Source organism: Salvelinus fontinalis, chromosome 28 (assembly GCF_029448725.1).
Source record: "Salvelinus fontinalis isolate EN_2023a chromosome 28, ASM2944872v1, whole genome shotgun sequence".
NCBI classification, from domain to species: domain Eukaryota; kingdom Metazoa; phylum Chordata; class Actinopteri; order Salmoniformes; family Salmonidae; genus Salvelinus; species Salvelinus fontinalis.
The window spans coordinates 20,651,264-20,672,778 of record NC_074692.1 but is presented as its reverse complement, the minus strand read 5'-3'; the positions used below and the strand labels follow the sequence as shown (position 1 = coordinate 20,672,778).

Here is a 21,515-nt window from a genome sequence, read left to right as displayed (position 1 = left end):
AACAAGGCTGCTTGTGTTAGTGTTGGACAATCAGAGGCTATGAGTGGGGAGGTATTGGGGGCGGAAAGACCCTGGCTTTTTGTTGCACTGCCTGCTACCAGTGCTAGGGGGGCTATATAATGACCCCAGCAGATGTTTAGTCCAAAGAGAAGAACTGGAACATGTCTTTAGTGCACTTAATATGTGAGGGGGCAGCGGGAGTGTTTGTTTTGAATGTGTGATGTGTTCACACTTTCTGCAGATGTAGTGTACAAATACTAGTAAGTGATGAGGGAGACTTGTGTGCTGCCAAACAGGGGCATAGTAGACCTTTATGATTAGACAAATTGCCAAGACAACCAATGAGAGTGCAAAGGGCACACAGCTCAGCTCCTGTCATTGTTTGTGATTAAAGCCACTTGCCAGGGCAGGCTCTAAAAGATATGTGGTGCCAAGACTTTTCTATAGGCTAAACCTGCCCACTGGCTGGTGCACAAGTTGAGACTAGTGAAGTGATATTCAGGAGATTACTTTTAGACCATGAGCCTTGAGTCCCATACTGAGAGGGCTGAGTGTCCCAGCATGTCCCTGAATCTCTTTTGCAGCATGCCATTGTTAACCACTCATTGTTAACCATTCATTTTTTCTGCACCTTGATTTCCCACAGCTTCATGTTTGTTAAGTATTAGGGTTTGGGATGCCCAATATATCGGTGAACATATCGGAATTGGTCGATATTAGTTAAAAATGCCAAGATCGGTATCAAATTTTATTAGTCACATGCACCAACTACAACACCTTACAGTGAAATGCTTACTTACGAGCCCATAACCAACAATGCAGTTAAAAAAAAAAAATACGGTTAAGAATAAGAAATAAAAGTAACAAGTAATTAAATAGCAGCAGTAAAATAACAATAGCGAGACTATATACAGGGGGGTACCTGTACAGTTGAGGTAATATGTGTATGAAGGTAGAGTTATTAAAGTGACTATGGATAGATGATAACAACAGAGAGTAGCAGCGGTGTAAAAGGGGGGGCAATGCAAATAGGCTGGGTAGCCATTTGATTAGGTGTTCAGGAGTCTTATGGCTTCGGGGTAGAAGCTGTTTAGAAGCCTCTTGGACTTAGACTTGGCGCTCCGGTACCGCTTCCCATGCGGTAGCAGAGAACAGTCTATGACTAGGGTGGCTGGAGTCTTTGACAATTTTTAGGGCCTTCCTCTGACACTGCCTGGTATAGAGGTCCTGGATGGCAGGAAGCTTGGCCCCAGTGATGTACTGGGCAGTTCGCACTAGCCTCTTGGACCTAGACTTGGCGCTCCGGTACCGCTTCCCATGCGGTAGCAGAGAACAGTCTATGACTAGGGTGGCTGGAGTCTTTGACAATTTTTAGGGCCTTCCTCTGACACTGCCTGGTATAGAGGTCCTGGGTGGCAGGAAGCTTGGCCCCGGTGATGTACTGGGCCATTCGCACTACCCTCTGTAGTGCCTTGCGGTTGGAGGCCGATCAGTTGCCATACCAGGCAGTGATGCAACCAGTCAGGATGCTCTCGACGATGCAGCTGTAGAACCTTTTGAGAATCTGAGGACACATGCCAAATCTATTCAGTCTCCTGAGGGGGAATAGGTTTTGTCGTGCCCTCTTCACAACTGTCTTGGTGTGCTTGGACCATGTTAGTTTGTTGGTGATGTGGACACCAAGGAATTTGAAGCCCTCAACCAATAGAGATTGCGTCATCTGTGGATCTGTTGGGGGTGTATGCAAATTAGGGTGGGTCTAGGGTTTCTGGGGTAATGGTATTGATGTGAGCCATGACCAGCCTTTCAAAGCACTTCATGGCTACAGACGTGAGTGCTACGCGTCGGTAGTCATTTTGGCAGGTTACCTTAGTGTTTTTGGGCACAGGCACTATGGTGGTCTGCCTGAAACATGTTGGTATTACAGACTCGGACAGGGAGAGGTTGAACATGTCAGTGAGGGCACTTGCCAGTTGGTCAGTGCATGCTCGCAGTACATGTCCTGGTAATCCGTCTGGCCCTGTGGCCTTGTGAATGTTGACCTGTTTAAAGGTCTTACTCATATCGGCTGTGTAGAGTGTGATTAGTCTTCAGGCCCAATGTCTAGTTTAACGCCAATGTGCAAAACCGATGTCAAAGCTGACGTGCATACTTATATAACCTACAAAAAAAGCCGATAACGATTAATCGGACGATATTTTTATTTTTTTAATGTATTTATATATACACTGCTCAAAAAAATAAAGTGAACACTAAAATAACACATCCTAGATCTGAATGAAAGAAATATTCTTATTAAATACTTTTTTCTTTACATAGTTGAATGTGCTGACAACAAAATCACACAAAAATTATCAATGTAAATCAAATTTATCAATCCATGGAGGTCTGGATTTGGAGTCACACTCAAAATTAAAGTGGAAAACCACACTACAGGCTGATCCAACTTTGATGTAATATCCTTAAAACAAGTCAAAATGAGGCTCAGTAGTGTGTGTGGCCTCCACGTGCCTGTATGACCTCCCTACAACGCCTGGGCATGCTCCTGATGAGGTGGCGGATGGTCTCCTGAGGGATCTCCTCCCAGACCTGGACTAAAGCATCCGCCAACTCCTGGACAGTCTGTGGATGGAGCGAGACATGATGTGCTCAATTGGATTCAGGTCTGGGGAACGGGCGGGCCAGTCCATAGCATCAATGCCTTCCTCTTGCAGGAACTGCTGACACACTCCAGCCACATGAGGTCTAGCATTGTCTTGCATTAGAAAGAACCCAGGGCCAACCGCACCAGCATATGGTCTCACAAGGGATCTGAGGATCTCATCTCGGTACCTAATGGCAGTCAGGCTACCTCTGGCGAGCACATGGAGGGCTGTGCGGCCCCCCAAAGAAATGTCACCCCACACCATGACTGACCCACCGCTAAACTGGTCATGCTGGAGGATGTTGCAGACAGCAGAACGTTCTCTGGCAAATGCCAAACGTCCTGCACGGTGTTGGGCTGTAAGCACAACCCCCACCTGTGGACGTCGGGCCCTCATACCACCCTCATGGAGTCTGTTTCTGACCGTTTGAGCAGACACATGCATATTTGTGGCCTGCTGGAGGTCATTTTGCAGGGCTCTGGCAGTGCTCCTCCTTGCACAAAGGCGGAGGTAGCGGTCCTGCTGCTGGGTTGTTGCCCTCCTACTGCCTCCTCCACGTCTCCTGATGTACTGGCCTGTCTCCTGGTAGAGTCTCCATGCTCTGGACACTACGCTGACAGACACAGCAAACCTTCTTGCCACAGCTCGCATTGATGTGCCATCCTGGATGAGCTGCACTACCTGAGCCACTTGTGTGGGTTGTAGACTCCGTCTCATGCTACCACTAGAGTGAAAGCACCGCCAGCATTCAAAAGTGACCAAAACATCAGCCAGGAAGCATAGGAACTGAGAAGTGGTCTGTGGTCACCACCTGCAGAACCACTCCTTTATTGGGGGTGTCTTGCTAATTGCCTATAATTTCCACCTTTCGTCTATTCCATTTGCACAACAGCATGTGAAGTTTGTTGTCAATCATTTTTGCTTCCTAAGTGGACAGTTTGATTTCACAGAAGTGTGATTGATTTGGAGTTACATTGTGTTGTGTAAGTGTTCCCTTTATTTTTTTGAGCAGTGTATTTAGTGTGCTTGCTGAAAACAAGACCACTCTAGCGCTCTTACATATTAATTATTCCCCTCACTCTAGCGCTTAAGCTATCAACACGAAAACAAATGTAAAACTTGTAGACTGGCTGTCTGCAGGTAGCTTGAGAAATATTTTTTATACTTAACTTTTTGTTCTACAACCATATTTGCATAAAATTCTATGCATTTCAGTGGCTATAGACTTGAATGGTAACATTTTAAAAGTTCTAGATGCTACTTCTTGAACCGTGTAAGCTATCAACTCCAAACCAATGTTGAAATGTGCAGACTGACTCAACTTCGATGTCTTGCATACAGCTTGTTGATAGTATTTATACTTTTTGAATTATAACAATTTTAAATGTGCATAAATAACATGGGTTTGAATGAGAACCATAGGAATACAGTGGTAGCTATTGAAAATGGTCCTGCTCCTCAGCCAATTAAGCTACAAGACCAACTTTAAAACATTCAAGCTATCCTAACTTCAAATGATCCTCTAAAATATACTCAATTTGAATTTGCGTAAATTGGAATAATGCCAACCATAAAAAGTGGTAGACCATTTTAAATGCTACTGATCTTTTACCATCTCAGCTGCAAACATTAAAACTATAATTTTCAAGTCTATAAATGTAAAACTATTGACATTTGCATAAATTAGCATCATAGACTAACCCACCAACAGTAATGGTAACTCTTGAACCATTCAAGCTAGAAACCAAACCAATTTCGGGAATTGTTTTATTTCTAGTTTGATCTTGTCCTTGGATTTAAAATGTCCCCTCGAACGTTATCACCTTCAAATAGCCAAATTCTTTAACCTTCCAAAACCAAAGTCTGTAGTACCAAGTGGTACTTATTTCTGCCCTTAGACAAATCGACTCTCTCCTATTTTCCAAGTGCTTCCAACTAGCTGAGAGTGAATTACTTTATTTGCCCTTAATGAAAGGAATGGGGAAAAGAAAGGGGAAGTCAGAGGGAAGTGTAGGATACAATACATTGCAAATGAGAGATGTCATTTAGTGAGGCTTTTTGCACTACTGACGTCAGCAAAAGTATATTGCACAGTGAAGAAAAAGGCCTTTTCCCTGCGTTCAGAGAGCTATACAGTCTGTCTGAGCGAAGCTTCCCTACTCTGCATGGCTTAGCTAAACCAGATATGCTGTGGATAAGCTGCTGCCACAAGTAATCGTACATGAAAGTCGATTATCTCTATGGTTTGGGCCCTCAAATCGGTTTCAGAACTAAATCTGTTTTACAGAACACATCCTCGACCAGTCAAATTAAAATTGTATTTGTAACATGCGCTGAATACAACAGGTGTGGACTTTACTGTGATGCTTATTTACAAGCCCTCTCCCAACAATGCAAAGCTTTTAAGTAAGAGAAATTAGCAAAATAAAAAAAGGTAATGGTAACACACTAAATTAATTATAAATAGGCAGTCCCCACCCATTTCATGTATCCCAACAGAGCAGTAAGGTTATATTTCCTTTTACAGTGTGTGCTTTGTTAAAAAACTATTTAGCAATAATATTGAAGGATGGCAGCAAGCTATCGGATTTTATTTCTCCTAAATTTACAGCATGCACTGGTGGAACTGTAATGTTGAGTTCATAGTGCAAATGAGTCATTAGAGCTTTACATTTTGTAGGTGGCATGAACCCAGAGCCATAGGAAACATGTAATTAGACACAAATAATTAATGTCTGCACACTACAGGAAGTGGGTCCAACAGCTAAAGGAAATTATCCTGGTCTGAAAGTAAGTTTGTTAAATTGAAACAAGTCAAATTACATTCAAATAATAGGGGTGTTACTCGGTTAGCTGCTGAAAATACATATGTCCGGTCATGCTTATCGGTCTATGGGTAATTTGCATTATTTTGGGGAATTATTTCTCAATCTCAATTCGTAATTAAAGCGCACCTCCCATTCGCATTTCGGGTGTATAGGCCATAGCCTGCCTACCGTTGACTATCAGCGAGTCACCCACCACTTTGCAATGTGAGCTTGAGGCAGTATAATTGAAACCGGAAAGTTTACTTTACAAATAATGAGGCATGTCTTACCTTGCTTCAAAGTAGCCTTGCAAAAATCCATCCGTAGAAATGTGGAGGCAATTTATTTTATAAAGACTTCCTCATGCCATTAACCAGCATTTCTCCCCCGTTCTAGTGTTTTTCATATCAACTCTCTTTTGTTGTCCAGAAGCCAAATGCACAATCCTAGTCATTACATTTACATTTAAGTCATTTAGCAGACGCTCTTATCCAGAGCGACTTACAAATTGGTGCATTCACCTTATGATATCCAGTGGAGCAACCACTTTACAATAGTGCATCTAACTCTTTTAAGGGGGGGGGGGGGGTTAGAAGGATTACTTTATCCTATCCTAGGTATTCTTTAAAGAGGTGGGGTTTCAGGTGTCTCCGGAAGGTGGTGATTGACTCCGCTGACCTGGCGTCGTGAGGGAGTTTGTTCCACCATTGGGGTGCCAGAGCAGCGAACAGTTTTGACTGGTCTGAGCGGGAACTGTACTTCCTCAGAGGTAGGGAGGCGAGCAGGCCAGAGGTGGATGAACGCAGTGCCCTTGTTTGGGTGTAGGGCCTGATCAGAGCCTGAAGGTACGGAGGTGCAGTTCCCCTCACAGCTCCGTAGGCAAGCACCATGGTCTTGTAGCGGATGCGAGCTTCAACTGGAAGCCAGTGGAGAGAGCGGAGGAGCGGGGTGACGTGAGAGAACTTGGGAAAGTTGAACACCAGACGGGCTGCGGCGCTCTGGATGAGTTGTAGGGGTTTAATGGCACAGGCAGGGAGCCCAGCCAACAGCGAGTTGCAGTAATCCAGACGGGAGATGACAAGTGCCTGGATTAGGACCTGCGCCGCTTCCTGCGTGAGGGAGGGTCGTACTCTGCGAATGTTGTAGAGCATGAACCTACAGGAACGGGTCACCGCCTTGATGTTAGTTGAGAACGACAGGGTGTTGTCCAGGATCACGCCAAGGTTCTTAGCACTCTGGGAGGAGGACACAATGGAGTTGTCAACCGTGATGGCGAGATCATGGAACGGGCAGTCCTTCCCCGGGAGGAAGAGCAGCTCCGTCTTGCCGAGGTTCAGCTTGAGGTGGTGATCCGTCATCCACACTGAAATGTCTGCCAGACATGCAGAGATGCGATTCACCACCTGGTTATCAGAGGGGGGAAAGGAGAAGATTAATTGTGTGTCGTCTGCATAGCAATGATAGGAGAGACCATGTGAGGATATGACAGAGCCAAGTGACTTGGTGTAAAGCGAGAATAGGAGAGGGCCTAGAACAGAGCCCTGGGGGACACCAGTGGTGTCCAGTGATACCATCCGAGTAGGGGCAGTGTGGGAAGTGTTGGATGAGAGCGAGAGGGAAAAGGATACAAGGTAGTGGTCGGAGACTTGGAGGGGAGTTGCAATGAGATTAGTGGAAGAACAGCATCTAGTAAAGATGAGGTCAAGCGTATTGCCTGCCTTGTGAGTAGGGGGGAAAGGTGAGAGGGTGAGGTCAAAAGAGGAGAGGAGTGGAAAGAAGGAGGCAGAGAGGAATGAGTCAAAGGTAGACGTGGGGAGGTTAAAGTCACCCAGAACTGTGAGAGTTGAGCCATCCTCAGGAAAGGAACTTATCAGGGCGTCAAGCTCATTGATGAACTCTCCAAGGGAACCTGGAGGGCGATAAATGATAAGGATGTTAAGCTTGAAAGGGCTGGTAACTGTGACAGCATGGAATTCAAAGGAGGCGATAGACAGATGGGTCAGGGGAGAAAGAGAGAATGTCCACTTGGGAGAGATGAGGATCCCAATGCCACCACCCCGCTGACCAGAAGCTCTCGGGGTGTGCGAGAACACGTGGGCAGACGAGGAGAGAGCAGTAGGAGTAGCAGTGTTATCAGTGGTAATCCATGTTTCCGTCAGTGCCAAGAAGTCGAGGGACTGGAGGGAAGCATAGGCTGAGATGAACTCTGCCTTGTTGGCCGCAGATCGGCAGTTCCAGAGGCTGCCTGAGACCTGGAACTCCACGTGGGTCGTGCGCGCTGGGACCACCAGGTTAGAGTAGCAGCGGCCACGCGGTGTGAAGCGTTTGTATGGTCTGTGCAGAGAGGAGAGAACAGGGATAGACAGACACATAGTTGACAGGCTACAGAAGAGGCTACGCTAATGCAAAGGAGATTGGAATGACAAGTGGACTACACGTCTCGAATGTTCAGAAAGTTAAGCTTACGTTGCAAAAAATCTTATTGACTAAAATGATATAGTACTGCTGGCTGGTGAAATAGGCTAGCTAGCAGTGGCTGCGTTGTTGACTTTGCTAGAAAGTGTAGCTGGCTAGGTAACCTCGACAATTACTCTAGACTACACAATTATCTTGGATACAAAGACGGCTATGTAGCCAGCTAAGATCAAACAAATCAAACTGTTGTACTGTAATGAAATGAAATGTAATACTACCTGTGGAGCAAAGCGGAATGCAACTACTCACTCCAACCCGGAAGTGCGTATCGTAGAGGGAGAGTCAATAGAAGTGTTGTTTCTTGTATTATTGTCTTTTGTGTCTTTAGAGGAAATGATAATAGTCATATTAGCAATCCATCATAGTTGTTGCTATTAGATTCCCTCTCTTTCTAAATTTCTAACGAAAATGTTCATCTCTATCACGACTGCTCGCATTAGGTTTAGAACTCTGTTTTCCACAAATTGCATTTTGGCAAATGTTTGAAAATTATGTTTTATTATCTGCTTGATTACAGGAGTGTTTAATGATAGGCTGTAAGATGATAGGCGTGTTATTGCTACACGTTTCCCTTAAGCTCTTAATGAGAAATATCCGGTCCTTGTATGCATGCATAGTATAAGAGAGGAAGAGACAAAAGCAAGTGGTTTCACTCTCGCCAAAATCTGTCCAAAATAAGCCCAATATGTTTCTATGGGTTTATTTTGGGCCTAGTCTTGTCGCCTGCCTTCCCGCCTTGGGCCGACTCCCATTGTTAGGGCGGAAACATAAGCATCTCATCCTTGCATACAGATCTCTAATAGTATTTTCTGTTGGTCATGTCATTCTACTGTTTGGAAACAATTTAACCGTTTGTTGACCTGCTAATAAGGGTCAGTTAGTCGGCAATAAAATTGAACGAAATTTCCATCTCTAATGTGGATGGGAATTATTTTTAGGAAAATATCCTGACTAGTAACATAGTTTAAGATGTTGATATGGTAACTTTCCCAAAATACCATGTCATTGTGCACATTCATCACTGTAGTGTTAACAGAAGTAGGCTAGCCAACAGCTGTAGTGCAGTGCATGACAGTGATGGGCATTTGGGTTTGTAAGGATAAGTGAATTGCCCAAAACCTGCATTGACAGAACATTGGTATTTGGCTGTCTGCCTGAATAGAGATTAAAGTGAGAGTCTGGAGCAAAGGATTAGCTTTACCAGTGGGAAACATCTCCTTCTGCATAATTGGATGATCATTTTCAGCTGACTACACCAGTGCTAAACTGAAAGCTGAAAGCTGTCCATAGTTTATAATTATAGATGTAAGGCTCCGGTTTCAAGTCTAGAAATTGCTGGTCTATTTGGGAAAGCCCGCTCTCTTCCCCAAGTTGACTTTAGCCTTTCTCTAAACAATGCCATGGAATCAACAGATGACGTTTGTGAAGCAATGGAGGAGGCATAGTCCTATTTTTTTGTGGGGTTGTTTTTGTTTAAGTCAGCTTTGGAAATATAGTTCTGGACATTTGTTGTAATCGGCTATCTTCTATTTTTTTATAGAGTACACTATTAGTGAGAAGAGTGAATTTATCGTAAATAGAACAGGCATGTCAATGGATACCCTCTACTCTACTCTGTATCCTCTGATGATTCACTGCCATGAAGATATCAATCATTTCTGTGCTTTTTCCTCGAGGGCCTTTGGTCGTGGTCCTGACCTCAAGGCACTAATTGATGTCATTCAGCCACAGAGGGGGAAAACTGGAGTGCGGCATGTAAATTGGGTCAATGCTGCTGACCCACCCTTTATTCTGTGCTGTTGAGAAACCCCTTTTTGCGTTCAGGTAGATGTGCGTTAGAGAGATCTAGTTTGTTTTATTTAACATAGCGCTTAGGTCTTCAGAGAAATGGAAGGTATGTGTCTGTGACTTAGCAGCAAGATCCATTTAGAATTTCTTTAGTTATCAGTTTTCCGTATTCCAGGGCATCTTGATACTGTTAGGTGCTCTCACTCAGAGCAGGGAGACCTCTGTCAATAGCTGGAATGTAATATTACTTATTTTTGCTGGCAGCGTAGTGAGGGGACTGGACGTATGAAGTTGAACTAGCCTATTCCATTACAGATGTTACTTCACCGCTGCCTAAACAGTTGGCCAGATGTAAAACTGAAGCTGTTCAACTTTCAGAACATTCCTCTATACAGTATTGCATAACCCAGGCCCTGCGTGTCGCCATGCACTCATTTGTTGACTTCTGTCATCAAAAAAGACTTGGTTTCATGCATGTTAACATCAGAAGCCTCCTCCCTATGTTTGTTTTACTCACTGCTTTAGCACACTCCGCCAACCCTGATGTCCTTGCCGCGTCTAAATCCTGGCTTAGACAGGCCACCAAAAATTTGGACATTTCCATCCCCAACTACAACATTTTCCGTCAAGATAGAACTGCCAAAGGGGGAGGAGTTGCAATCTACTGCCGAGATGGCCTGCAAAGTTCTGTCATACTTTCCAGGTCTATGCCAAAACAGTTCGAACTTCTCATTTTTAAAATCAATCTTTCCAGAAATAAGTCTCTCACTGTTGCCGCCTGTTATAGACCCCCCTCAGCTCCCAGCTGTGCCCTGGACACCATATGTGAATTGATTGCCCATCATCTATCTTCAGAGTTCGTTCTGTTAGGTGACCTAAACTGTGATATGCTTAACACCCCGGCAGTCCTACAATCTAAGCTAGATGCCCTCAATCTCACACAAATCATAAAGGAACCCACCAGGTACAACCCTAAATCTGTAAACATGGGCACCCTCATAGATATTATCCTGACCAACTTGCCCTCCAAATACACCTCTGCTGCTTTCAATCAGGATCTCAGCAATCATTGCCTGCATCCGCTATGGGTCCGCGATCAAACGACCACCCCTCATCACTGTCAAACACTCCTTGCCCGGGTATTCTGGAAGGATATTGACCTCATCCCGCATGCCCCTTTCAAAAAATGTTGAACTAAGAACAGATCCGTACCTTCTCCGCTGTGCAATCCTGTTTCCGAGCTGGTCACGGGGGCACATCAGCCACGCTCAAGGTACTAAACGATATCATAACCGCCATCGATTAAAGACAGTACTGTTCAGCCATCTTCATTGACCTGGCCAAGGCTTTCGACTCTGTCAATCACCGTATTCTTATCGGCAGACTCAATAGCCTTTGTTTCTCAAATGACTGCCTTGCCTGGTTCACCAACTACTTCTCAGAGTTCAGTGTGTCAAATTGGAGGGCCTGTTGTCCGGACCCCTGGCAGTCTCTATGGGGGTACCACAGGGTTCAATTCTCGGGCCGACTCTTTTCTCTGTATATATCAACGATGTCGCTCTTGCTGCTGGTGATTCCCTGACCCACCGCTACGAGGGACGACACCATTCTGTATACATCTTGCCCTTCTTTGGACACTGTGTTAACTAACCTCCAGACGAGCTTCAATACTCATACAACGCTCCTTCCGTGACCTCCAACTGCTCTTAAATGCTAGTAAAACCAAATGCATGCTTTTCAACCGTTCGCTGCCGGCACCCGCCCGCCCGTCTAGCATCACTACCCTGGATGGTTCTGACCTAGAATATGTGGACAACTACAAATACCTAGGTATCTGGCTAGACTGCAAACTCTCCTTCCAGACTCAAATTAAGCATCTCCAACACAAAATGAAATCTAGAATCGGCTTTCTATTTCGCAACAAAGCCTCTTTCACTCACGCCGCCAAACTTACCCTAGTAAAACTGCCGATCCTCGACTTTTGCGATGTCATCTACAAAATAGCTTCCAATAGACTACATCCAGTTTGCTGAGTAGAGTATCACAGTGCCATCCGTTTTGTTACCAAAGCCCCTCATCAACACCCACCACTGCGAACTGTATGCTCTAGTCGGCTGGCCCTCACTACATATTCGTCGCCAGACCCACTGGCTCCAGGTCATCTATAAATCTATGCTAGGTAAAGCTCCGCCTTATCTCAGCTCACTGGTCACGATAACAACACCCACCCGTAGTATGCGCTCCAGCAGAACGAATTGCAAAAATCGCTGATGCTGGAGACTTATATTTCCCTCACCAACTTTAAACATCAGCTATCTGAGCAGCTAACTGATTGCTGCAGCTGTAAATAGCCCACCCAATCGACCTACTTCATCCCCATATTGTTTTTATTTACTTTTCTGCCCTTTTGCACACCAGTATCTCTACTTGCACATCATCATCTGCTCATTTATCACTCCAGTGTTATCTGCTAAATTGCAATTATTTTGCTACTATGACATATTTGTCTACCTTCTCACGCCATTTGCACACACTGTATATAGACTCTTTTTTTTCCTATAGTGTTATTGACTGTATGCTTGCTTATTCCATATGTAACTCTGTGTTGTCTGTGTCGCAATGCTTTGCTTTATCTTGGCCAGGTCAAAGTTGTAAATGAGAAGAATTAGTTATTGTTCTCAACTAGCCTACCTGGTTAAATAAATGTGAAATCAAATTTAAAAAATAGTTTGTGTTGCCATAGCAACAGTGGAGTGTGGTTGACCTCCAGGGGTAAGGCGGTAACTTGATGTGAAGGCCTTGCTGTTCACCTGCTGCTCTGGGCTCTCTCAACCACATGCATTATTTCAACACTTGGGAGTCCCTAACATGCTGCAAGTCAGAGCAAAGACTGTCAATAAAATTCAGTCTACCTACATTGCTAGCTAACAGTAGAACACATATGTTGCCACTCCTTGGCCTAAGGCTCCCTTAGTTACTACATTTATTAATGCTATTTCTCAAACATTAATATTAACAGGTAACCTTATTGAGAAGTCTTTGAAGGACAACACAAATGTTGCCGGATTATGCTAAGGCCACCATTTTGTCAGTCTGGTAATAACAGGTAGGCTAGACCCTTGTAGCATATTTAGCTATTAGCTAATCTAGTAGTCTGTCCTGTAGGAGGGGTGCTTAACACTTTAATCATTTTCTGTTTGTTTACTAATCCCTCCCTCTCTACTTAGAGTTTGTAGCTTCACACGAGCTGGCTCTACGGTTTATGGTGAAGAGGGAGGGCCTAAGACTCTTGACTTGTTTTTGATGAGGACAGAGCTATAGGCTAGGCCTGATTGATTGGTAAACCCTGGCAAACACACACTAATACAGCAGAGCACTGGTGGTGAGAATGTGAGATATTTTTATTTATTTTTAACCTTTATTTAACTAGGCAAGTCAGTTAAGAACTAATTCTTATTTACAATGATGGCCTAGGAACAGTGGGTTAACTGCCTTGTTCAGGGGCAAAACAACAGATTTTTACCTTGTTAGCTCGGGGATACGATCTAGCAACCTTTCGGTTACTGGCCCAACACTCTAACCACTAGGCTACCTGCCGCCCCGAATTTGGAAACATGTTATTAAATAGAACTGCTTATTAAAGCAGGGAGGGTAGAACGAAATGTTATTGAGCAAAACAAAATGATTGTACTCTGACATGCGGGCCTTCGAGTCTTCATGTCTGGGGTTGAAATGTATTTATGCGCAGGTCTTTCGTTAAGAATTCCCTGCCTGTGTTTCTGAATGGTACTAGGTTCGTTGATATCGAAGACTGATCAACTTTGCGTGTGTGAGGGAGAGAAAGGGAAAGCGAGAGTTTGTTTCTGTATGGTGGTGACAAATACATGCACACACAGAGACACTTGAATGTGGCCTGGCTTGTGACAGAGTATTTTTAGTATAGGACTCACTGTGATGAGTCAGTTGGGGGAGCACTGCTTGTTGTCATAAGAACACAAGATAATTTGAATGTCAAAGGCAGGCTATTCAGCCCATCTATGCTCACCATTAATCTGTTTTAAACAATAAGCTTTGTCAGTGCCACCCATGATGTTGAGGTGGAACCAATTATACCAAGTGAACAAATCAATATAAGACGCCAGTGTTTGAATAGTCATGTCCACAAAGGAAAAATTGGACCAGTGAAACAACCCTCCCTCCTAATTACCATTTAAGTGAAGACTGAAATATCTGGTTATTCTGTTAATATCCTGAAAGGAACAGGATTTTATCATTAGTAGTCTTCTATGCAAAGTAAATAATATGAAAAAACTAGGCTAAAGCAAATGCATACTATACAAAGCTGTTTGTTGCACTAATTTGTCTTCCTCTCTCTTAACAGGGTCCTTTTTTGAGGGGCATCTTTTTCTCCCTCACCCCTTTTCCTACATTTTTATTTTTGTTTGATTTATTTTGGTGCTGTGACTTTGTCATCTCAAAGTCTGAGCACAACTACGTCAATGATTTGGGGTCAGCCGGCGCCCACTGATGGACAGAAAGGCCCTGTAGATTTCACAGCACACAGAGAAGAAACATGAGCACAACCAAGCCCAGCGGGCTCAAAGCGCCCAGCAAGATGGGTAGGTCAACTGGGGCGCCAGCCACCAAGACCACCCCCTCCACTGGTAAGAGGTCCTCGTCCCCCTTAGCACCAGCAGTTCTCCTGTCCTTGCTGCTTCTCATTAGGGCTGTGGTAGCTACAGCACCTAACCTCTGACTTTGATGTAATCAATCAGCTTAAGGTTGCAATAAAATGGGCTTTACTGCTTCATCAGTCTGGATCTGCTGATGCGGCTTGACTAGATTTGATGTAGACATGCTGATCGGTCACTGGCCATTTTGATTCCGTAGGCTATAGTATTTACCCCCAAAATCTCTCCAATATGATGGATTAACTATATTTTTAAGTAGGAGAAATTTGTTGAATTGAGTTCACTAGAGGCTTTAGACACAGCAGGCTTGCTGTGTAAAATGTGATCCCTGTGCTGGTATTTTGTTTCAAAACATTGACAGTCAGGTCATGTGAAAATGCGACTGTAGTTTGGCCTCGTGTAAATGTCATCCAATCAACTATTTCTTTGTGCATTGCTCGGCTGTAAACATATGAGCCAGTTTATTTATATGTAGAAAATCAGGCAACCTTAATTTTTGGGCCTGATCAAATGTTGACTGTAGAGTGCCTTCAGAAAGTATTCATACCCCTTGACTTATTCCACATTTTGTTGTGTTACAGCCTGAATATTTCTCACCCATGTTTTTTGTACATAATTTACGTAAGTATTCACACGAGTCAATACATGTTAGAATCACCTTGGGAGCAATTACAGCTGTGAGTCTTAATGGTAAGTCTCTAAGAGCGTTGCACACCTGGCTTGTACAAAATTTAGCATATTATTATTATTTTTTAATTCTTCAATCTTTATCAAGTTGGTTGTTGATCATTGCTAAACAGCCATTTTCAAGTCTGGCCATAGTTTTAAAGCCGTCCAAAAAATAGATAGTTTTTCATTTTTACAGCGGTTTGAAGCTGGTGGACCAAAACCGAAAGTAACTTTTCTTTTGGTCCACCAGCTTCAAAAAGCTGTTAGAAATATTATTTTTTGTAATTAAAAAGATCTTTCCACAACGATTTTGATGGTACAATGATTCCCTACACTATTAGTGCATGTTTTCTCACATAAACAGTGTAGAATTTTAACAACCAGGAAATTACGATTTCCACTAGATAACACGTCCACAAAGTCAGAACAGCTTTCCCAGTTTGACAACAGATGCCACTCCGGCGGGAGAAATCAATAGGCGAATTTCACAGCCAATTACAACACTGACGGGTAAGTAATACTGTGAAACACCATCATTCCACTATTTGCGCCAGATATATTATGGACATTTTCTGAAATAACAATGCAATTATTCTAAGAAATCCTGTGTGTAGCATCTTTAAGTCAAAACTGTAACTAGGCCACTCAGGAACATTCAATGTCGTCTTGGTAAGCAACTCCAGTGTATATTTGGCCTTGTGTTTTTGGTGATGGTCCTGCTGAAAGTTGAATTTGTCTCCCAGTGTCTGTTGGAAAACAGACTGAACGAGGTTTTCCATAAGGATTTTGCCTGTGCTTAGCTCTATTCCGTTTATTTTTATCCAATAACACTCCCTAGTCCTTGCAGATGAACAGCATAACCCATAACATGATGCAGCCACCACCCTGCTTGAAAATATGATGAGTGGTACTCGGTGATGTTGGTGGATTTGCGCCAAACATAACGCTTTGTATTTAGTACATGAAGTTAATTTCTTTGCCTAATATTTTGCAGTTTTGCTTAAATGCCTTATTGTAAAAAAGATGCATGCTTTTGAATATTTTTCATCTGTACAGGCTTCTTTTTCACTCTGTCATTTAGGTTAGTGTTGTGGAGTAACTACAATGTTGTTGAACCGTCCTCCGTTTTCTCCTATCACAGCCATTAAACTCTAACTGTTTTAGTTACCATTGGACTCATGGTTAAATCCCTGAGCGGTTTCCTTCCTCTCCAGCAACTGTGTTAGGAAGGACAACTGTATCTTTGTAGTGACTGGGTGTATTAATACGCCATCCAAAGTGTAATTAATAACTTCACCATGCTCAAAGGAATATTCAATGTCTGATTTATTTATTTTTAACAATCTTCCTTCACTGCTCAACTGAGGGTCCTTCCAATTATCTGTATGTGTGGGGTACAGAAATGAGGTAGTCAAAAAATGTTAAACACTATTATTGCACACAGTGAGTCCATGCTACTTATGTGACTTGTAAGCAATGTTTTACTCCTGAACTTATTTAGGCTTGCCATAACAAAGGGGTTGAATACTTATTGACTTGACATTTCAGCTTTTCATTTTTAATGAATTTGTAAAAATGTCTAACATAATTCCACTTTGACATTATGGGCTATTGTGTGAAGGCCAGTGACACAATTGCAGATGAATACATGATCAATTCAGGCTAATAACAAAATGTGGAAAAAGGGGTCAAGGGGTGTGAACTTTCTGTAGGCACTGTACGTAACATATTTCACTCTTGGAACTATTGAATAGCAGGGTAAAGGTGTCATGTTCTGTGAGCTAACTCCTTCATGTTAGCCCTGTTAGCTCAGCTTGCCATGGACCAACTTTAGTGGAGTTGGCACACTGGCAGTAATTGGAGGATTTCCACCTGTTTCCATGCAGCCGGATCCAAAGTAGCTGCAGCCGACAAGTCCACTCCAGGTAGCGGTGCAGCTGGGACACAAGATGGCGGGGAGAACTTCCAGGTTGGGGAGCGAGTGTGGGTGAATGGGAACAAACCTGGCGTGGTGCAGTTCCTGGGGGAGGCTCAGTTTGCACCAGGACAGTGGGCCGGCATAGTGTTGGATGAGCCCATTGGGAAGAACGATGGCTCGGTGGCAGGGGTGCGCTATTTCCAGTGCGAGGCCATGAAAGGGATATTCACCCGTCCCTCCAAGCTGTCCTACACAGAGGGCGAGGCCAACGGGACTCAGACAGCACCTCCGTCCCGGGCTGGGTCGCCCACCCCCTCCACCGCCAGCCTGGCCTCTCACACCCCCTCTGTCAAAAAAGCCTCAACTGCAACGCCAGTCACTCCAGCCTCCAACCTGGCACGCACAAACAGCGAGTCCATCTCCAACCTCTCAGACACCAGCTCGGTCAAGAAGGGGGAGAGGGAGCTGAAGAATGGAGACCGTGTTTTGGTAAGGCTTAGTTCATTTACACTTTGAATGAAGCTGTTATTTTGGATCAGGTAGCTTTTATCCTGAAGCACCTGCCTGCTCGTCCATTTATGCAAGTTTGTCTCAAATGTTCCTCCTCGCCTCCTACCCCTGTTCCAGGTTAGAGAGGTCTAAGCCCCCGCCCCATCCCCACCCCCTCTTGCCCCTTGTGTGACCACAAATGCTGTAAATACAGGCTGGTCTCAGAGTCACACGACTGACCACTCCTCCCTCTCAACATGGTAATCTCTCAGGAATGTGTCTGCGGAACACAACCTCCTCCCACCTCCTTCTCAACTTCTCATTGACCAATGAGAACATCCGTTCTAACACTCCTCAGTGAGCTCAGTTTCTGTGTATAGTCCCTCTGTTCACAGCCAAGCTCTGTCCTCGTATGAGCACCTTCCGTCCTGAGTGTGTTGTCCAAGGCCCCTCTTTCTCTCTCTCCGTCAGCCTCGGGCTGTGTAACACATTGTGTTAAGAGGAAGTGTCACCCACGCTCAGGAAGGGAGGGTGCTTTTCTCACCACAGTATTCCTCACTTCTCCCTTTAGAGCAGTGGTCAAAAACCGGTAGATTGCGATACTGGTCGATCTCCCAAGGCATTACTAGTTGATCACCAAACGTTTCTGTAAAAAAACGAAGGATAAAGCGTTCCGTTGCTATTTTCTTAATTTGTTTTGCGCTGTTGTTGCTAGGTGCACTTGATTCAGCAGCTCTAGTGCCAGGATGGCAAAGTGTTCCCATTTTTAACAGTTTCATTTGTGTAAAGGTAGAGAACTCCACCTACCCGGCAGGGCCAGAGAGCAAATCACGTGCACCTATAGGCCTACCACTGGCCAATCAGGTAGCTCAGATCACCGTGTTTGTACAATTCCCTCAAGCCCTAGACTGTAAAAAGAAGCCTCAATCACAGCAAAGTTGACACTGACATTTCAAAACTTCCAAACCCATGACAAGAGAGAGACTTAACGAGTACACCAAAGAGCTGCTGTTTTTAATGAGTAAGTCATGTTTAAATTGTTATTCAACACTGCCAACACTTTGTTCAAAGATTTTATAAGCCATAAAATGTGTGTTCTTCCTACTTCCACTCACGCTACAATCATCATCATTGCAGCTGCAATGAATTAGTATAGCCAAGTGTTCCGATAAGCTTGGGTTATTATTAGTAGCTTGTCTTTTTTAATATTGATGAATATTTAACTGTCTCTGGTCATAGGAGTAACCATATGAATTTGTGCATGAGGCAGTGTGACTTGTTTCACCATCAGCTGGAAGACTGTCCCCCTTTCTCAGCAAATGGAGAGAGAGCGGTGGGACGGTGAGTCGGTTGAGAGGCAGCCTCACTGCTGCTCCTTCCCTCCCCTCAGACAGATCAGTCCCCCAAAAATAATAACGCTAATTATTATGCTCACTTAGCTGTGCCTCACAAGTAATACAACAAATGATCTATTACCAAATATTTTCTAAATGGTCTGAGAAGAACAACAGGGTAATTCAAGCATATCCAATATGCAGTGATAATGTATTGGGCCTATAGCCTACTGCACAAACCTAATTGTTACAGAACTGTTTTTAATAGGTTAATGTTGCATAGGCTTACGTTTTTTTTAGCCTTGTTTAAAACAAATCTGAGCGGTAGATGTCAGCTTGCATTTTTTTTTTTTTTTAGGCTTTTCTGAACTCTTTCTTTGCACATTCTCTGCAGGTTGGTGGCACAAAAGCTGGTGTGGTTCGCTTTCTTGGTGAAACAGACTTTGCCAAGGGAGAGTGGTGTGGTGTGGAACTGGATGAGCCCCTGGGAAAGAACGATGGGGCAGTGGCAGGAACCAGGTAATCAGACCAGAGAGGATTATCACACAGGCTTGAGAAACATGCCACTCTGGCAACCAGTTTGTTTAAAAGAGAGTTAAGTACCGCCAAGTCTTATGGGTGTTATTTGTATATAAGACTTTTTTTTGGGGGGGGGGGCGCAATTATGTTTTTTTCTTATCCCCTTCATTTGTATTTCCTCAGATACTTTCAATGCCAACCCAAGTATGGCCTGTTTGCCCCAGTCCACAAGGTCACGCGCATTGGCTTCCCCTCCACCACGCCAGCCAAGGCAAAGACCACGGTGCGGAAGTTGGTGGCCACTCCCTCGAGCCTGAAACGCAGCCCCAGTGCCTCATCCATCAGCTCCATGAGCTCTGTGGCCTCCTCCGTCAGCGCCAAGCCCAGCCGCACAGGCCTGGTGAGGCGCGCACACACACTCATAAGTGCATCCACATACACAACTGCAGAGCAACAAGATGTCTGTTCTTTAATTGGTCTTGTCTTTTGTTGTCCTGAGTAGAACCCCCCCCCCCCCCATTAACCAGTCTAAACACTCTTCTACCTACCCCCCCCACCACAGCTGACAGAAACGTCATCACGGTACTCGAGAAAGATCTCTGGCACCACAGCAGTTCAGGAGGTGCTGAAGGAGAAACAGCAGCACATCGAGCAGCTGATGGCAGAGCGTGACATGGAGAGGGCAGAGGTGGCCAAGGCAACCACCCATGTGGGCGAGGTGGAGCAGGAACTGACCCTGCTGAGAGAGGACCAGGAGCAGGTCAATACACACCGAGTTCCTCCTCATGGTTTACACACACACGAACATTCGCCCTCAGGATTATTTACACACACATTTCCCCACATAAGTCTCAGGACGTTCCAGTTTTGGAACTTGTACTCTCATCTGCAAAAGTGTGTTATGTCATACATGACCATGACAAACCTAATGTGAGGAGGACCCATGAAAACACCTTAATGCTGTACCTCACATACTCATGTCACAAAAACCTCTGCACTGCCATCTGCTGTCAATGAGAAAACACTTGTTTTTACAGCCAACTGCCGGATGCATAGCGGCCTCCCACAATGTTGTTTTTTCATGAGTGTCTCTCAACTTATATTCATGATCTGTTTTAATGAATGCATATTCATGTGTTGTGAAGATGGAGGCCAAGATGGACCAATTACGCACCCTGGTGGAGGCTGCTGACAAGGAGAAGGTTGAGCTGCTCAATCAGCTGGAGGAGGAGAAGAGGTGAGGCTTCAGAGGGGTGTGGGGTGAAGGGAGTCCAGGGGGTATGGGGTCTAACTATGGGTATAACTATGTTCTGATGGTGTGTTATAAGGTTATCAGTACAGTATCACAGGGGGAAAATACATGAATTATGTAGGTCAGATTGAAACCCTGTTTCAAACCCTTGATCCATGATTCCTTTTCAGACCTCTTATGTTAAATGTTACTGAACTATAATCTGAAGTGTGCTCTGTGTGATAGGAAAGTGGAAGACCTCCAGTTCCGTGTGGAGGAAGCTTGCATTACCAAAGGAGACCTGGAGGTAAACACACACACACTTCTACACAAACTCAAAAATATGTAAACAGTTTTCCTTTCTAATGCTATGGAGCATCTTTGATTTACATGTCCCTATCTCAAGTTAAAATCGCCCCCTAAGTGACTGGAATTAATCCATTTGATGCTGAGGTGAATCAGAAATCCACCAACACTGCAACTCATCAGGACTGCCGTTGAAACTCCTTGACTTGTCAAACTGAGACATTTTGATGTAAAAGCATCCTGTTCTGATGAGAGTGCAGACTAGAGTCCATCTCTGGAATTAAAAGTCACTCCGCAACATCCCTGCTCCCGATCCCTGAGATTAAAGTGGTAGGGTATACATTAGATTCTAACATAATGAATGAATAAATCTTATTGAAGGTCCCTATTTGGCTACTCTGTATACATTTCATCAACAGGTTGGCCACCGGCTTGTGATTTTAAGTTGGCAAGTGAGTGATTGGTGTCCTTGTCAGTGACATGTCCTTAATCTAGTATGCCAAGTACTGAGCATGAATATTCTCTGCAGTCTGTCTACACCAGAGATCTGTCCTGCCCAGTGCCCACAGTCCTATTAGGTTTGTTGCATGGCATGATCGATGCCATCTCATATGCCCAGTAAAATGAGACACAAGACTGAAAT

General features: G+C 44.2%; 1 protein-coding gene across 2 annotated transcripts in view; it reads left to right on the top strand.

Moving 5' to 3' along the window:
• Window positions 1-21,515, top strand: part of clip1a (CAP-GLY domain containing linker protein 1a) — a 53,379-nt gene that overhangs the window by 2,013 nt on the left and 29,851 nt on the right. For both annotated transcript variants that reach the window (XM_055886975.1, XM_055886976.1), the window contains exons 2-8: window positions 14,097-14,379; window positions 16,962-17,482; window positions 19,211-19,335; window positions 19,519-19,735; window positions 19,898-20,095; window positions 20,481-20,572; window positions 20,813-20,873. In XM_055886975.1, coding sequence (XP_055742950.1) covers window positions 14,289-14,379; window positions 16,962-17,482; window positions 19,211-19,335; window positions 19,519-19,735; window positions 19,898-20,095; window positions 20,481-20,572; window positions 20,813-20,873 — 1,305 coding nt within the window. In that variant the 5' untranslated portion in view covers window positions 14,097-14,288. The remainder of the gene's footprint in view (window positions 1-14,096; window positions 14,380-16,961; window positions 17,483-19,210; window positions 19,336-19,518; window positions 19,736-19,897; window positions 20,096-20,480; window positions 20,573-20,812; window positions 20,874-21,515) is intronic.